Source organism: Triticum aestivum, chromosome 7A (genome assembly GCF_018294505.1).
Source record: "Triticum aestivum cultivar Chinese Spring chromosome 7A, IWGSC CS RefSeq v2.1, whole genome shotgun sequence".
NCBI lineage: Eukaryota > Viridiplantae > Streptophyta > Magnoliopsida > Poales > Poaceae > Triticum > Triticum aestivum.
Window position 1 is genome coordinate 38,805,792 of NC_057812.1, and position 18,282 is coordinate 38,824,073.

Below are 18,282 nucleotides of genomic sequence, written 5' to 3' on the forward strand. Positions count from 1 at the left end.
TAATCCCAAGTATAAGGGTAAAGTGACCTAACTATAAGTATTTCCCTCACTAGAGAACTAAGGTTTATTGAACCAGAAACAGTTCTTCCAGCAAACAAAATCACTGGTACCTGCACATAAAATACAGAACAAACTTGTCCCCAACCATCAAGAAGGTTGGCAAGCTTCTTGTCTTGCTAGCTACAAAATTAAATTGCACCATATGATAGGAGTTAATAGACAGATAAAATAAACAAAATGGTACGGTACAACAAGAAAATAATATTTTTAGTAAAGTTTCCGGTATAAGAAGAAATACCCCTAGGTCCATTAGACTAGTGGAATCTCTCCAAGCATATAAGTGTGGGGTGGTGAATGAATTATAGTTGGGTAGTGATTAAATTGAAATATTTATATTTATGACTATGATCATTCATGGTATAATCTCATATAGGCATTCTATCTATGATATGTAGACCGTTATACAACTTCATCTACAACTAATACTCCACCCGAAGAGTGCTATCTGCTACTCCAGTAGGAGTTGTTGGATTTCCCTAAAGAGGAAGGGTGATGTAGCACATAAGCAAAAGTATTTCTCTTAGTTAAGAATCAATGTTTAATCGAACCGGTAGGAGTCAGCTAACAAGATAAGCATCACCTACACACAAACAAAAAAAATACTTGCACCCAACTTAGGCAAGGGTGTGTCAATCCCCCCCGTCTTGTTAGTTACAAGGTTAAAAGGAAATGGTGGATAGATAATGGTATAGTGAAGTGGAAAAAAATGAAAGAAAATGAAAGAGCGATTATGTAGGAGCAAGTATTAATAGAGAATAGGCCCGCGGGGCGTAGATTCACTTGTGCCATCTCTCTCAAAAGCAGTTAATGGCATGGTAGATAAATTACTATTGGGCAATTGATAAAAAAATTATAACCATGATCATTCGTTTATATACAGGTTGATGCCAGACGACTTACAGAATCCCGGCGGGCTCATACAAACGTGACCGGTTCGGTTTCTAACTAAACCTGCCTTACAGAACAAGTTAACACATGGCGGCTCACAACTTTGGGCCTTGAGTCGCCTCCGGGTCTTGGGCCTTTAATAAGCTTGCCCTATAAACCGCCATCTGTATGTCTTCTTGGACCTTATCGAGCCTTCTCATCTTAAGCCACCAATGGCGTGACCCGGCCCCTCCTGGGCGGGTCATACCTGGGAGTTATATCCCCAACAAGGAGGGAGAAAGGTGGGAGGAGGAGGAGGTGGGAGGAGGAGGAGCAGGAAGGAGGAGGAGGGAGAGAGGAGGGTCGCTGGAGGGAGGAGGAGGGAGGAGGGCCGCCAGAGAGGAGGAGGAGGAGGAGGACGGAGAGAGGTGGGCCACCGGAGAGGGAGGAGGAGGAGGAGGAGGAGGGAGGAGGAGGGAGGGAGGGGAAGGATACCTTGGGGCGCTGGTGGGTGATGGCGGGCGGCGGCGCGTGGCGGAGTGAGCGAGTGAGAGTGAGGGGGAGAGTGAGGAGGAGGTCGGGCCGGGGTGGATAAGGTTTTAGTAGTAGTAGCGTTGGTTCGTAAGCACCGCTACTGCTAAGCACAATAGCAGTAGCGCTTTTTACGTATGAGCGTTACTACTATACCTAGCCTGCCGGCAACGATCTTGCAATTATAATAGTAGCATGTTTTATTACTACATCGCTACTGCTATGTACATAGTAGCAGCGCTCTTTCTGCCAAAGCGCTACTGATAATTAGTAGCAGCGCTCCCTTTTAAAAAGCTCTACTGGTAAGCTCCTATGTATAAGGTTTTTCCTAGTAGTGTTCGCTCCTGCATAATCAGCTTTTGCAAGGGGGTAGAAACAAGGATGAACAACATGATGGAGACCTCAATCTTATCAAATGACATGCTAGATCACCGTTCTGGAGTACCTCAGAAGTGATCATGGTCAAGCGCAAACATAGCTAGTGCATGTATCTTTGACCACAATTGAAAGTGGCAAGCACCTCCAGCAAGAAAGTCTAGCTAACCATGTAAAATGCTTTTGATGTTTAATTTTATGAATAGCCTGAAATGACCTTCCGGTGAAAGTCATGGAGGGGGTGCTGACACAATGTCCTAGTGGGTCGGAGATTTCTTCATGGCCAATAGCATGGTTCTTTCTGTTGCAAAGCTACGGAACAATCTAAGTGGCTTAAACTTATCCACTTTTTAGTGAACCAAGATGATGTTTGATGATTTTAGGAAAGCCCAAATATGATGTCTTAAATTCATCGACCTTGTGAATGGAAGTGTGGGCGCCACCTTTGATGACACCCCAACATACTCTGAGGAACAATGTAATGAATCTTTCTAGCCCCGAGGCCTACACAAAAGGGATAGGAAAAAAATCGTTGACTTCAATTTCATCTTAGTTGAAGTTGGCCTCTAGAGTTGTAATGCTCGAGGACATTTAGCCTTTTAATAAAATATATTGCCATTTGAAAGGCATCCAAGATCTAAATGAAGTTTCGTATCCAATAACCATAATATTAGAAAAAAACATAGATTGCCAAAGAAGTTAAAACAGGCAAGCTGGTGTAACATCCATCTGCAGAATCGCACATGCATTTCACATGAAAAAAGCTCTAAAGAAAGAAATGAAAAATAAACAAATAGTGCAGCAACCTTCACATGTGTAAATTATACCTTTTCGATATATAACTCCATCTCCCCAGGGCTGATTGCAAGGTTCAGTCGTTTGTTCGTCCACACTTCAGTAGTCACTCCTTTTGTTTGCGTGCGAAAGGTGACAAACACTTAAGCAGAGAAGAAGGTATGCAAGAAAATAACCAAAAAAGCACATCCACTTAGGAATTAGAGGCATCAGAAGAAAATTAATTCTTACTCGGTAATTCTAATGGCCTTCGAGGTAGCGCATGTCTCTACGGAATTCACGAGACATGGCTCCTCTTACTAGAAGGCTAACATTGTAGTCTGATCACACGGGAGTTTTTGAATGCACTGCTGCCAACCTCTCGCGTTCTCATGTATGCATCGTATTATTGGGCTCCATGTAGCAGTACTACTTTGCCACTTTGAATGTCTCATGGGCTCGAGCGTCTCTCGACAGTAGTAGTGGTTTGGATAGATCTTGGAATGTCCCACTAGCTTGCTAGGATGATGGACAGACTTGCACGGCCTCCTTCTTCTTAGCGTAATGTGTATATTGCCTGAGTAATTAACTCGTCAACATAGCAACCTTGAAGGCAATATGATGGCCAGACTTGCACTTGTATGAACAATAGTGTTTAACTCGACTGCAATTGAACCTTACATACATATACTTACTCGTCTTAAGAACTGCCTACGCACTCCAACTAATCATCAATTAGCTAATGAATATATAGCTAAAAAATAACACTTTCAGGCTAGAGTTTAAAAAACGACATGTTTTGTAAAATTCTCAAAATACTATCACAACATTTGGTTGGTGGCTTAAAAAAACTCCAGTTGTTCACTCGGTTAAAATAACGGATTTGCTATTTTACACTCGAGTGTTTTTCAATTCGCTGTCACTCAAAATTGTGTCCGTCCAATCTCGTGTTTAGATTCGCACTAAGTTCCGTGGTTTTCGCGCGCGATTCTTGTTGCGGGCGCGGGTTTTATTTTCGGCCAGCCCGTTACCGCTGCCGGTGTCTTTTAGTATTTTATTTTCCTTTCCCCCCTGCCTTTTGAAATTTTTCCCATTTCATTTTGGGCGCACTGTTTCGATAAGGAAGAGGGGCGGAGAGGGAGCGATAGGCAGAGGCGCTCGAGCGACGGAGGAGAGGAGGCGGTTCCGTCGGGTTCTTACTGTTTACCGAGTTCCCTCTCTGCTCGAGCTTGATTTTTTTTCCTTTGATTCAGGGCTCCCCCGGTTGGTTGTTCTTGTCTCTCCCCCTCCTCTCATGCGATTTTGCCCTGTCTGTTCGTGTAGCTTCCAGATCTATGTCTGTGGATTATTGGTAGTTGTATTTTGATGCGTTTGGTTCCATGGATGCCCCTCTGCACGCGTCAGATGTATGAATTCGTGTGTTAGGTACTTAGGTCTGGCCTGTTCTTCCTCTGTTAGGTTTTAGGTGTTCTCGTTTTGATTCCCTCAGTGGAGGCGCTGGTAGGTTGTACGTTTAGATGTTGGTCATCTGAATAGGGTTCGGGCTTGTGGTTTCTGCTGGTAGTATTGCTTCGTATGGCTTGATTCGTCTGGCTTGCCCTCTGCATATGTAGTTCTACCATCTGGTAGGGTTAGGGTTTGTAATTTTTGTTGTAGTTGTAAGTGTTTTAGCTTGCTTGTTGATGCTATTATTGTGTGTCAAATTTAATAGGGGATTGGTCTGGCTCGTCCCCTTCTCGTGTTGTTCTTCCATGTGGTAGGGGTTAGTGTTTGTGATTTTGGTTGTAGAGGTAAGGTTTAGGTAGCTTTGTTGATGTTATTCTCTTTAGCATTTTGTCCGCAAATGTTTTTGTAATGTTAAGTCTGAATTAGGGTGGATGTTAACTGTGAATTTCACTGTAATGCATCCCATTATTCCCTAGTTACATTGTAATTTACCAACTGTATTATTCCCCAGATAATTACTGTGCATTTTAACTCTGAATTACAGTGTAGTTTTTATGCTTCGTCTCTGTAATTGATGTAAGTTTAATTACTGTGTAATTGTAAGATAGTTTACACTGTAATTTACTAACTGTATTATTCCCCAGATAATTACAGTGGATTTTAACTCCGAATTACAGTGTAGTTTGTATGCTTCATCTTTGTAATTGCTATATGTCTAATTACTATGTAACTGTGAGATAGTTTACACTTTCACAATGTAATTACTATGTAATTACAGTGTAGTTTGTATGCTTCGTCTCACACCAGGACGTTCCGTTAGTATCACCTTTTTGAGAGTGTCGGTGAACTGTTTGTGCCTAATGCCTTTGCGGAAAATGGTTCTTGTGCTATGTCTATGGTAGTTATTTCTTTTCTTCTTCTTTAGGTATATTTTATTTTCATACTTCTTCAGATCATTTTATTTAATTTCAGTCTGTCAGCTTTTTTATTTTTGCAGGAACTTTCTGGTGATGAAGGAGGTTTTGAGAAAGCTCTTTTGAAGTTCTATTTGAATCAAGTATGTTATTCTTTTTCTGTACTAGTTGATTTTGTTTTTGCTTATTTTCTTTTTTTAGGGTGACCCTTGTCTTTTTGTTTTTCAGAAAGTAAAATGCTTGAAGAGGAAATTATCATCTACTGTGAGAAGGAATGTCGTTAGTCCCCCTTGGTTGTACCTGAAGTTCTATCTGAGTAAAATGCTCTGTAATTTATTTTCCTTATAGTAATTTTTTAGTGATGTGTACTGTATTTCTTATGTAATTATCATTTCTTTTTTTCTTGCACTTCGCATGTTTTATTCTTTGTTATTCCATTGTTAGTTTGCAGTATTTTTTTCTTCAGAATTTACCCCCTGGTTTTTGTTTACTTATATGCGGAAGTAATCTAGTTTACTAAAGAGCTGTAGTCTTTTGTTTTGCTCTAGGAATTCCTTTTGTGTATTTTGTAGCCTTCTTGCATTGGTACTCTCTTATGTGTTTTGATCTCTGTTTCCTTTTGTTCTTTGTAGAGACAGAATTGTTCTAGTGATTTCCCTTCTTGTTCAACTTTATGTAATTTTGCTGTTAATAGTTGGGGTATTCCCAGTGTATCATGGGAACTAACATTGTAAATTATAGTGGAGTAGCTCTGAAGTTCCATTGTAATTTACTGGGTTACAACATAACTTCATCACTGCAAATCCCTGCATAATTTCAGTCTAATTCCCTATGCATGTTTTATGTATTTTTTGAGTTTATTACATTGTAAGCACGTTCACTATAATTATTGGATATTTCAGTGTAAACCCTGACTACATGCAGTGTAATTTATAGAGGTTTTACAATGTAATTCTTGCTCACTTACACTGTAATTTAGTGTAAGCTCATCAGTTTTCACACTGTAATTTAGTGTAAATCCTTGTGTGCTTGCAGTGTATTTATTGTGTATGTACTATGTAATTTATAGGGGGATTTACACTGTTAATCTTGGTCACTTCCAGTGTAAGTCTTGGGTATTTTCAGTGTCATCAGTTTTACTTGTAGTGTCATCAGTTTTCCTGTGTATGTATATTGTAATCTCTAGTGGATTTTCACTGTAATTCTTGGGCGGTTTCACTATAATTTTTATGTATTTACAGTGTAAGTGACCAAGTTTTGCAAATGTCATTTCCTGTGTAGGGAATTTACAATGTAATTCTTGGACTCTTACTCTGTAATTCTTGGTAATTTGCCCTCTCTCACTTGACATCCCAAGCATCATAGAGCACACAGGATTTTCACTGTACTTCTTGGGCAGTTTCACTGTAATTCTTATGTATTTGTAGTGTAAGTGACCAAGTTTTGCAAATGTCATTTCCTGTGTAGGGAATTTACACTATAATTCTTGGACTCATACACTGTAATTCTTGGTAATCGGCAGTGCAAGTTCACTAGTTTTTGCAATCACTGGTACTTGCAGTGTCATTTCCTTTGTCTACACAGTGTGAAGGCTCTGATTATTTTCTGTCTTCTATTTGCAGCCTTGTTTTCGTATGATACTTCAGCACTGAATTTCTGTCAATTTCTGAATGTTTCAAGATTAGAGTGTAATTTCCATGCTTTTGTTGCCACTGTAATTCTTGATTCTAGACTTCAAAGTTTCACAACTGCTAGCGATAACATATTCCATAGTTTCTTGTTGTTTCTAATTTTTGTGTCTAGTTTCTCTGATTAGTTTCTTTTACATATTTTCCATGAAAGAGGTGAAGCGGGTGAAGGGGTTGAAGAATTGGTGTTGAAATAGAAGTGTTCCTGACCTGGGGATCATTTGTTGATTGATTTTCCTGGGATCTTCTTCAATGTTTGGCTGCTGTTCTTCATTCTTGCTGTGGTCCAGGGGGTCGCAAGCTGATGGGCAGTTCGCTGTGGTCCAGGGGGTTTGTGGCCCAGGTTTAGTTGAAACTGGGTTAGAGCTTAAGCTGACCCGTTTTTTTTAAGAAAAACAGATCATACAGTAGATGGATCTGTTTATACATCGGGAAATTTGAATGTTGCCGAATTCAAAAACAGTCAAACGCTAAATAGACAGTCCCAAAAAGAAAGGAGAACAATTATGACATATTGAGCCCAGTCGTCAGGCCACATGGTATTCTTTTGGTAAGGAAAGTCAACACGATAAGTTGGACCATCCAGCGCCCCGTCTCGTCCCCATCTCTGCCCCCTGCTTGGTCGTGCGCCGTCGCCGTCGAGCCAATCTCCGGCGAGACTGTGAGGTGGCAGTCGGAGGAGCCCGGCGATGGTGGCTGGGCGGCCAGGGCGTGGCCGACGAGGTGGTGGTCGCCCTGGGCAAGCTCGGCCCAATGCAGAGGAGAGCCATGGCGGCTGGCGGCGGGGGCGGCTATATAGGGCGGGGCCCTGAGCCCCTGACGGCGACGCCGTCCGAGCAGGCGCCTTCCTGCCGGACCTCCTCCTTCCTCCCGGGCGTCCCTCTGCGCGCCGCCACCTTCAAGCAAGGCCGCCGTTGGCCTCCGCACGGTGAGCTCCCCGCACCGCGCGTGTGGGTGTGGGTGTTGTGTGTGTGTCGGGGATGTCGATCTCGATCGATTTGAGATGCGATGCAGCGACGGGGATCTGATTGGTTTGGACATGAATAAATTAGAGGGAATTTGGTGTGGGGATTTGGGCATGTCTGCCGCGGGAACTCAAAAACAAAGAGCCCAGAATTTGGCCATGTCTGCAGTGAGATCACATTCAGTAGATAGTTTTCTCGAGCTTAGGATGAACCACTCGCAACCTGGAGACGAGTGACTTAATTCTCACACCGTGCAGTCATTCACTCAGGCTGTAGAGACACCCAAATCCATGAGCTCAAACTTGACACCATTACATTTATTCAATCTTAGTTACAGGGCACAATCTTAGTTACTCAGAGCATACCCGTCCGTACACACCATTACATATGCTCAATCTTAGTTACAAGGCACAAATGCATAATAAGTAGCAGGGGACAACACTCAGCCGATCAACATACATAGATACAGAATATATATGTCCACACATGCACTGTGGACAGAAACACACAACAGCAAGCCAAATAGCACACACAAGCCACACCATGGGATGGGAGTCGATGATGAATGGATATGATAGGAACGGCACCTCCAGCATCAATCCTGGCTCTTCCAGCAGGATGGGAATCTTGCGGCCTTGCCCATTTCTTTTATGTTTCCCATTTCTTGGTATTGGTTTTCTGGTTTGTTGTGTATAAGATTGGGTTTATTTTTATGTTTGTTAATTGCTTCTTTCAACTCACCAGGGATCAAGTCGCCATTGAACTCGAGCTCTTTCAATTTTGGTAGGTTGTCAATGCCAGAGAGACTCCGCACCTTGTCCTCTGTGAATGACCAGATGATCTTCTCGAGCTTAGGAGCAGATCCATTGGCGAACCCTATGTTGGTGATGGCAGAACCATCGACAATAAGAAGGTTGAGACTTGGGAACTCATCTTTGTTGAACTTAATCTGGCTTTCAACACAAGCTTTCTCCTTCAGGATTAGGCAGCGCACATATCGTATCTTGGCGAACATTTTCAGGTCATCTTCACTCAGTTTGGTACTACAGAGAGTCACCTTGGAAACTTTCTCAGCCTTGTCAAACAATGAAAGCTTATTGTTGTTGTTGTTCAACTTGACTTCCTTCAGTTCTGGAAGGGCTTCGACCCCAGAAAGAGATTGTATGCCATCAGTTGAGCATAAAATGATCTTCTCCAGCTTATGGGCTCCACCTTCAAACAAGATGTCAGTCATGTTGGAGCCCTCAACAAGAAAGCACTTGAGATTTTTGAATTCTTCATTCTTGAAGGTGAGATTGTCATCGATGTATGCTTTTTCCCGGAGCCTGAGACAAACTATATTGGGAAGCTGGTTGAGGACCTTCAGATTATCCTGCTTCAGTCGGGTTCCAGTTAGAGTTATCTTCGCAAGTTGGAAGAAGTCATTATCTTTGGTCAGCAGTTGAAGAAGTTGCCTGTTTTTTGTGGTTCCAGTAATGCTTAGGCTCTCAAGAAGCTTGGGAGGGTGTTTATAATATTCGAGAACATCAATTGGAAAATCTTCGGTGGAAGGATCTTGGTCAGTCATGGGAAGAGTGATTGACAGAGACTTGAGGCACTCATGCAGGTCGCTGATAGCTCGAAGCAAATTCCTAACGAGTTTGTCATTGTCTTCAATAACCACACCAAGCTTCCTCAGCTGCCACAACTTTCCAATATCTTTCAAAACTTGATGATTTCGTGCCTTGACATTGGACAATACCTCCATGTTTAACATTTTTCCAATCTTGTCAGGAACACAAGGCACTGAGTTCAGCACAACGTGTCCAGCCAACAAATGCTTCAGCTTCAGGAGTAGGACATTTACTGTTGCAGACTCAGGCACATCGGTGTCCCGAATATCCAATACTTCCAGCTCACGGAGGTTGTTGATTTCACTAGGCAGCTGTTTAACATCTGTTTTTCTTAGACTCAGATACTTGAGCAGTAACATCGTCCTGCAGATGTCCTTGAGGTACCGCTGGTTCTTACCACCAAAGCATTTACAACCTTCTAGATCTAGCACCTTGATAATGGATACTCGAAATGATTCTTCATAGAGCTTTTCAAAGAATCTGTTGATTGTATCAGAGCGACGGATTCGGAGATTGTTGAAAATGGAGAAGTGGCGAGCCAAGTAATGTGACAGGCGTGTTTCTACAATGCGCTGTTTCCTGGCGATCTTGGTTATGAATCCATGAACTACATCACCTATCACACAGCTCTTCACCTGTCCTGTAGCACCAATATCAGCAGGATAAAGAAGCCACCGGTTAATGAGCGCCTCAAAACATCGATTGGCATGTCGCACAGAGCTGGCCCAGTCTTGCTTGGTTATCAACCCCTCTACAACCCACCGTCCTATCAAGGTTGACCGCCTGATGTGTTGTCTTCGAGGGAAAATTGCTAGGTATAGCAAGCAGGACCTGTATTCCTTAGGCAGGTCACTGTAAGAGAACATGAACATCTTCTTAGCAATGATATTGCTGTCCAATGAGTTGTGTGCAGATGTGTGTGAAGCTTGATGTACCGGCTGCAGGGCTTTGTGCAACTTGCTTAGCTCCTCATTGCTCCTCTTGGGGTTGGCGTGCAAAGCATGAATGAAGATCTTCATGCAGAATTCATGGTGCTTACACTTGTCCAAGATGTCAAGATAAATCTTTGGGTTATCTTCAAGCATGTGGTTTTTTGTAAGCTCAAGTGCAGTATCATGGTAGAAGCCAAGAAGACTATAGTCTATAGGCTCCCGCAGTGGCCAACAATATTCTTTGGCTCGTGCTATCTTATCTTTGAATGTCAACATCAGTGCACCGGCTATGCAACCAAACATGCTGAAAGCATTTTTGGTCTCCTTCCATCTGGATACCCAGTCAGCATCGAGTTTGAGGATAACCAGGATCTTTTCATCTTGTCCCGTCAAACAATCTTCAATTTTGTCCATGATTCTTTTGATCTGGAGCTGGTCTTGCATCGTGCACTCGATTTCCTGAATCTTTGCTATGGTTTCTTCAATTAGAGCATTGGGGATACAATGCTGACTTTGTATACCATCAGTTGTATCTATTTTCTTCATGGATTTGTCTTCCTGCAGCTCAGCTGGACCTGGTTTCTTCATGGTTTTGTCTTCCTGTAGCTCAGCACCTGGTTTGTGCACGGATTTCTCCTGAAGGACCTTACGGATCATTTCTTTGATTTGATCCTCGACCAATATAATGGTGCTAGTGGCGCTGACGGCGGTGGCTTGCTCCTGGATCTGCGGGTTCTTCTTGGTGGTCACCGGGGGGAACACCTCCCTTAGGATCTGTTCATAATGGGCTTCTTTGAGACGAATTGCCTTTGTGTCTGCATCTTCTTCCATATGCCCTTTAAGCTTCTCGGCTGTTCTCTTGATGATATATTCGTGCGTGAATCTGTCTTCCTTCCATTCTTGGTCTTGTTTGGTAGTAGGCTCACCTTCAATAGGCTTGTGCTTGAGCTGCCACAGCGCTCGAAGGAGTACCCATAAGGGTTGATCTTTAACAGATTCTGGCAGACCCAGCAGGTCTTCATCCATTTGTTGTAGGTTGATCTGCAGTTGTCCGCCCTTCATTTGTTCCATGGTGTTCTTGATTTCAGAAAGTTTGTTGTCCACCTTCATTGCTTGGATTTGTTCTGTGACTTCATCGAGCAGCTTCCATTTTTCTAAGCGAATAACAAATCTTATTTTTTCAGCCTCCTCTTCACCGACTTGACCTTCCTGTTGCTGGGGCTGGGGTTCGACAGACTGAAGCTTCCGCAGGATGTAGTACAGAATGTCCCGAGTTCGAAGGGTTCGGGACTGGATGTGCACTGCTGGGATGTCGACCATGACACTGCGCCAGTGGGGACAACGTTTTTCCCACATTGCCGAAGCTTCGTTCGCAATAGCCAGGGTTTCCTCTTTATCCTGTGCCACAACGGCGACCGATGGTATGGGCTCCCCCATAGCAGTGCCGCATTGTGCGACATCCTCTATCCATTCGGCTAGCTTCACCCTAGTGTTCTCCTCCGGCGTACGAGGCTGGTAAAATGCCCCTCTTACACCAGAATGGTTAGTCGTTGCCACTGCTAGCATGAGTTGATCGTTGCTCTTTTCTTTTTCATCATCGGAACTAGCGGATGATGCGGACGCTTGCTCCTCCGCTGTAGGCGACAGTGCCGCTGCCGCCTCCTTTGCCGGGACCTCAACACCATACCTGTAACATGCCAGAAATAATTAATTAGTCTCAAAAGTTTAACCATGTAGCCAGAACAACAGATGAAGAAAAATAACTTCTGGAACTGCAATATATATAAGCCAGAAGGAAATTCCGAGACCTTTGATAGGTTTATCTCATCAAAAAAGTCAAAATGGTATGGTGGTTTATTTTTCTATTTTATTTTTTTTAGGGGGGGGGGGGGGGGGGGCGTGTGGTGGTTTATTTAGGTAAGACTCTGGACGAGGGGGGAATGGGCTTCATGTTTTGACAATGTTTTCGCAATGTTCATGTATATACAACTTAAAGCAAATTATATTCATAATTATATTATGTGACAAAATAGTCGCTCGGTGGCTAAGAGCATCTCTAGTAGATCTTTTAAAACTACGTCCCGTATAAGCGTTTTACGGGCCGAGAAAAACGCATTATAAGGATTGATTTTAGCTGCGGCAAACAGAGCCCGTATAATCAACCCGTAAAAAAGAATATTCTCTAAATATACCATCTTTTTCCTCATGCTTTCATGTCGAGTTCCGTCCCCTCGGTGTGTGCATGTCCTGCCTCCATGACCATCTCCTCGTGCTCGCCACCAAGCGCGATCGGGCCGGAGCCAGCAGCAGTGCCGACTGCAGCAGCAACCGCCGCCGCCGAGGCATTCGCGGCCGACACTTGAGGCTGGCTAGCTAGCTAGCTAGCAATTCGAGCGGACGGCCGCCGCCGAGCCGTTCGCGGCCGACACTCGCATGAGGCTGGCTAGCTAGCTAGCTAGCAATTCGAGCGGGCGGAGCTAGTTAGCAATTCGAGCGGATGGCTAGCTAGCTAGCTTCATGCGATGGTTGGGCATGGCGGCCGGCGGCTGCGGTGGTCGGGATGAGCGCGGCGGCCGGGGACAGGCGAACGGAAGCGATTCATGAAGGTTACGACGGCCGTTGGATTTCCGCCAACGGTCTTTCGTCGTATATAGGTCGTTCTTGGGTTGATCTTCAAATCCTTATTTTCATGGATTTGGCCGGGATATTTTCCGCGCCTCTTAAAATTTTTTACAGGTCGGAGTAGTTTACAGGTTCTATTCCGGTCGTTTTTTCCGCCTAAAACTGTAAACTGACGGTAATTTTACAGTTTCGTGCATTTTAAGGGGTCTGCTAGAAGATGCTCTAACTAGCTATAATAGTCAGTTTCAGCCGAGAGTTTGTCATATCATTTATCACTAGGTATTCATCTCAGTGCTGCCAATTGCACAGCTATCTACAGTAGTAGCATATGATTCCTCCCCTCATTTACTCGTTCTTACCAGTAACTGTAAACTCAGTAGTAACTGTTCATTATATTATCAGAGGTTGATATTTAAATATAAGTCTTTTTAGAGATTCCAATAAGTGACTACACACGGAGCAGAAATGAGTGAATCTACACCCTAAAATATGTCTATATACATCTTTATGTAGTCCATAGTGGAATCTCTAAATAGATTTATATTTAGGACCGGAGGGAGTACATTTCTTTTAATTTTTTGATTTCACAATAGGTATTGTATCCATTTTATTGTTTGATATGTACTAATTTTTATTTCACATATTTTCTGTATTTAATGGTTTTTGTTCTACTTATTTTAGTGTATTCGGCACCACTTAATTTTGAATATTCATGACAACTTCCTTTTTAGATGAATTTCCCCACCGGTAATCGTGGATTGCTTTACAACAGCTTCAATTTCCTTCAATTTTTTTGTGTCACTAGTAATTATGAGTTTTTTCCTTTGATGATTTTATTTTTGTTCCACTTCTTTTATTCTTATAGTAATTATGTTCCATGATGAATTTTAGTAATCTTGAGTTGTTTCATCATGAGTAATTTGTTCGAGTTATAGTAATTTCTCGTTTCCAACACCAATCTTGAATTATTCCACCATGACATTATCTTTGTTCCACTTGTCTTGTCCCAATAGAAATCCTAAATTATTGTCAAGATGATTTTCCCACTTTTTTGTTAACTGGCTGTATTGAGTTGTTTTATTTCATTCTTTTTTCTTCTAATAGTAATAATGTTGTATGATGATTTTTTATTTTTTATTTTTGTTGCATAAGGAGTCTGATTATGTCTTTGAAAAAAACATTTTCATGGTTATTATGTCTTTGAAAAAAAACATTTTCACCTATTTGTCTTTTGTAGTGTTTTCATGGTTTTCATGTCTTTTGTAATGTTTCCTTCGTTTGTTATCCAATTTACTTTTCTTTATTGTGGTGTTCATGCGATTTTCCTCGATTTGTACATTTCATGGTTATTATGTCTTTGAAAAAAACATTTTCACCTATTTGTCTTTGTTTCTTACCCTTTTTTATTATTTTATTATTTTTCCTTTTCATATTTTTCCTTCAGTTTTATTTTTCGCCAGTGGAATATTTTACTTGATCAAAGTCAAATGCATTAAGGACGGAGCAGACCAACTCCTGGTGAAGGACGAGGAGATTAAACATAGATGGCGGGAGTACTTTGACAAGTTGTTCAATGGGGAGAATGAGAGTTCGACCATTGAGCTGGATGACTCCTTTGACGAGACCAGCGTGCGGTTTGTGCGGCGAATCCAAGAGTCTGAGGTAAAGGAGGCTTTAGAAAGGATTAAAGGTGGCAAGGCGATGGGCCCTGATTGTATCCCCATTGAGGTGTGAAAAGGCCTTGGGGACATAGCGATAGTATGGCTAACCAAGCTTTTCAACCTCATTTTTCGGGCAAACAAGATGCCAGAAGAATGGAGACGGAACATATTAGTACAAATCTTCAAAAACAAGGGGGATGTTCAGAGTTGTATTGATTATCGTGGAATTAAGCTGATGAGCCATACAATGAAGCTATGTGAGAGAGTCATTGAGCACCGCTTAGAAGAATGACCAGCGTGACCAAAAATCAGTTTGGCTTCATGCCTGGGAGGTTGATAGAAGCCATTTTCTTGGTATGACAACTTGTGGAGAGATACATGGAGCAAAAGGACTTGCAAATGGTGTTCATTGACTTGAAGAAGGCCTATGATAAGATACCGCGAAATGTCATGTGGTGGGCCTTGGAGAGACACAAAGTCCCAGTGAAGTACATTACCCTCATCAAGGACATGTAAAATAATGTTGTGACAAGTGTTCGAACAAGTGATGTCAACACTGATGACTTCCCGATTAAGATAGGACCACATCAGGGGTCAGCATAGAGACCTTATCTTTTTGCCTTGGTGATGGATGAGGTCACAAGGGATATACATGAAGATATCCCATGGTGTATGCTCTTTGCGGATGATGTGGTGCTAGTTGACGATAGTCGGACGATGGTAAATAGGAAGTTAGAGTTATGGAGACAAACCTTGGAATCGAACGGGTCTAGGCTTAGTAGATCTAAAACCGAGTACATGATGTGCGGTTTCAGTACTACTAGGCGCGAGGAGGAGGAGGTTAGACTTGATGGGCATGTGGTGCCTCAGAAGGACACCTTTCGATATTTGGGGTCTATGCTGCAGAAGGATGTGGGTATTGATGAAGATGTAAACCATCGAATTAAAGACGGATGGATGACGTGGCGCCAAACTTCTGGCAGTCTTTGCGACAAGAGAGTGCCACAAAAGTTAGAAGGCAAGTTCTACGGGACGGCGGTCTGGCCCGCAATGTTGTAAGGTGCTGCGTGTTGGCCGACTAAAAGGCGACATGTTCAACAGATAGGTGTGGCGGAGATGCGTATGTTGAGATGTATGTGTTCACAAGAAAGGATTGAGTCCGGAATGATGATATATGAGATCGAGTTGGGGTAGCACCAACTGAAGAGAAGCTTGTTCAACATCGTCTGAGATGGTTTGGGCATATACAACACAGGCCGCCAGAAGCCCCACTGCATAGCGGACGGCTAAAGCGTGCGTAGAATGTCAAGAAAGGTCGGGGTAGACCGAATTTGATATGGGAGGAGTCCGTAAAGAGAGATCTGAAGGATTGGAGTATCACCAACGAACTAGCTATGGACAGGGGTGCGTGCAAGCTTTCTATCCATGTGCCCGAACCATGAGTTGGTCGCGGGATCTTATGGCTTTCACCTCTAGCCTACCCGGAATTTGATATGGGAGGAGTTCGTAAAGAGAGATCTGAAGGATTGGAGTATCACCAACGAACTAGCTATGGACAGGGGTGCGTGCAAGCTAGCTATCCATGTGCCCGAACCATGAGTTGGTCGCGGGATCTTATGGCTTTCACCTGTAGCCTACCCCAACTTTAAGTCACTTTTTGTGGATCCCAAACATATCCCACAAAAAATATAAGGGACAATAAAAGAGCCTGGTCAAAATTTAAGATAAAGAAAGCCGATGTTGAAAAGACTGCGCCACAAGGTGTTATCTCATTCTAGTCGCTAAAAAGTCAAAAGGGAGGCGAGCTACATCCACTCCAGAAAAAGAAAAAACAATATTTGGTCCCTAATTTTCTCAAAAATATAATTAAAATATTCTTATAGATGTCTATTATATATGTACATACATAGTTTTATCAATATATGTTTTAGACATAGGGTAATGGAAAATAATAATTTGTGGTGCTATGGATTTGTATTTTGGGTTGCTTTTAAACAAAAGTTTCTTTATTAACATTTTACATGTACTCCCTCCGGTCCTTTTTAATCCACATATAAGATTTGTCTAAAGTCAAACTTTATAAAGTTTGACCAATTTTATAGAAGAAATATCAATATTTATAATACAAAATCAACATCATTAGATGCATCAGATTGTTCTATGGAGCACAAACCAGATTGACACTCTCAACATCCCATCTCATCTGAGGGAGGCATTTTTAAGGAAATCAATAGATTTTCACTTTTGTGCCACTCCCTTGCCATCCATCTTGATGTCCCTTTGTTCCTCCATACCTTGGGGTGTCCATGTGCCTCTTAGGTTATGAATATGTTGATGGCACTCTAGATTCCCTTGACACACTCTAGTGGAGAAACGCAATCCTGTGCTGTCACCACTTTATGGTACAAGTTCACGTTGATGAACAATTATTTGCATTGGTATACCTTAATGCACTCGAATCTGATGAACAACCATAGTGGAAGTAGGGAACTGTGGTCTGTGACCAAGTACTGGCCCTATTTGCTTGGCTTCACGATAAATGCAAGAACGTGTATGAATATCTTGACATAATTTGGAATTCTCACAATGAGAAGAATTCGTGTCTAGTATCTTGAAGAATTTTCTATGTTTTAACCCTTATTCGAAGCTTTGTTTCGTTATATGGATGTTTCCTTTTCAATTTACTTGTGGGATATTTTTACTCTTTGAAGCGACATGTATGAAATCTGGGAGTAATAGGAATTTTTCAAAACAATACAGCTCATTCAAATTTTGAAGTTTGACAAATTTATGTTTTATCAAAAAGATCGGAAGCATTTTATACAAAGAGTGGCACTTGTGTATAGTTGACTTGCAAAGTTTTAGTATCAAATGTGGTCTTGTTCGGAAGAAACAAAATTGAGAAATTTCTATACGAGGATAGCATGGGTGTTGATGCAAACTGAATGGTGTAGGTAGAAGGTGTAGCTACATAGGGGTATGAAAAAACCACACTCTTGTCTATAATTGTTATTTCTGTTGTTAGTTGTCTGCCATGGATTGGGAGATAAAAGAGGCTAATTGCGGCAAATATGCTACAGTATAGTGTTCTGAGAATGCAGTGAGTGTTACAGTACCTGGTTCGCCGCTCGCCAATGTCATGCGCCCTTTCCCTGAGGACACCCAGCTGGACGGCCGCGCGACGCTGCGCCACCATCTTGTGAACAAACCAGGGAAACCAGAAGACGTAGCGCCGGAGGCCGCCCCTGGCGAGATGGAGCTCGGGGTTGCCGCGGTACAGGTACATGTCGATGCAGTTGTTGCTGTCCTGGGCGAGCAGCCGGACCTGGTTCATCCACGTGCGCATCTGCTCGTCCTGGTCGCCACCGCCGGGCGCCTTCTTTGACAGGTGCGCCAGGAAGCTCTGCATGCTCTCCATCTCCTCCTGGATGAACTGCACGTCATGCCGGACGCGGCCCAGCAGCAGGGCCTCGTTGCGGATGACGCCCAGCAGCGAGCTCACGGCGCCCGACGCGAGCTCCGCCATTGCTTCTAGCTCCTCACTCCACCGGCCGGTGGCTTTGTGTCTAGTTCTTCTCGCCTCTGTATTGGAGATGCACCGGTTGCACCACAACAGTGCCGGCCGGTGGCTTCGTGTCTAGTTCAAATCGGTGATGCACTAATTCGGTATGCACCCATGTGGGTGGGTGGCAAGAATTTGTTCTTCTTCACGTGCACAAGGCAAGTATCTGTTCCTAGCTTTTCCTTCGAAAGAAAGAAATACCTTCCTTCTAATGTTCACCTTGTGATCAGTCTAAGATGTACACCGTCATAGATTCCAAGGCAGGAAAGAGA

At 42.8% G+C, this 18,282-nt stretch overlaps 1 protein-coding gene and 1 long non-coding RNA gene across 5 annotated transcripts; one reads left to right on the forward strand and one right to left on the reverse strand.

Annotated features, from left to right (window-relative positions):
• The first annotated feature begins 3,690 nt into the window (after positions 1 to 3,690).
• On the forward strand, positions 3,691 to 8,939 carry LOC123150057 (uncharacterized). 4 transcript variants are annotated; one of them, XR_006474930.1, is made up of 5 exons: positions 3,706 to 5,110; positions 5,196 to 5,283; positions 6,810 to 7,583; positions 8,365 to 8,641; positions 8,750 to 8,939. It is a non-coding gene; the product is annotated as an uncharacterized lncRNA (long non-coding RNA). The 4 variants fall into 4 exon arrangements; XR_006474927.1 differs by lacking the exon at positions 8,750 to 8,939 and having other exon boundaries at positions 3,706 to 4,951; positions 5,051 to 5,110; positions 5,196 to 5,295; positions 8,365 to 8,640; XR_006474929.1 differs by lacking the exon at positions 8,750 to 8,939 and having other exon boundaries at positions 3,706 to 4,951; positions 5,051 to 5,110; positions 8,365 to 8,640.
• LOC123150056 (uncharacterized) lies at positions 7,912 to 18,074 on the reverse strand. The gene is made up of 2 exons (XM_044569848.1): positions 17,565 to 18,074; positions 7,912 to 11,852 (listed from the first exon to the last, which is right to left on the reverse strand). Exons 1-2 carry the CDS (start codon positions 17,972 to 17,974, stop codon positions 8,216 to 8,218), a joined length of 4,047 nt encoding a protein of 1,348 aa, XP_044425783.1. The 5' UTR covers positions 17,975 to 18,074; the 3' UTR covers positions 7,912 to 8,215.
• Positions 18,075 to 18,282: the final 208 nt, after the last annotated feature.

Excerpts from the sequence above, each read along its gene's own strand:
- LOC123150056 (XM_044569848.1), bottom strand. The coding sequence starts at position 17,974 with ATGGCGGAGCTCGCGTCGGGCGCCGTGAGCTCGCTGCTGGGCGTCATC. Across the intron at positions 11,853-17,564 it reads ATTGGCGAGCGGCGAACCAG|GTATGGTGTTGAGGTCCCGG; the intron begins GTACTGTAACAC and ends GGCATGTTACAG.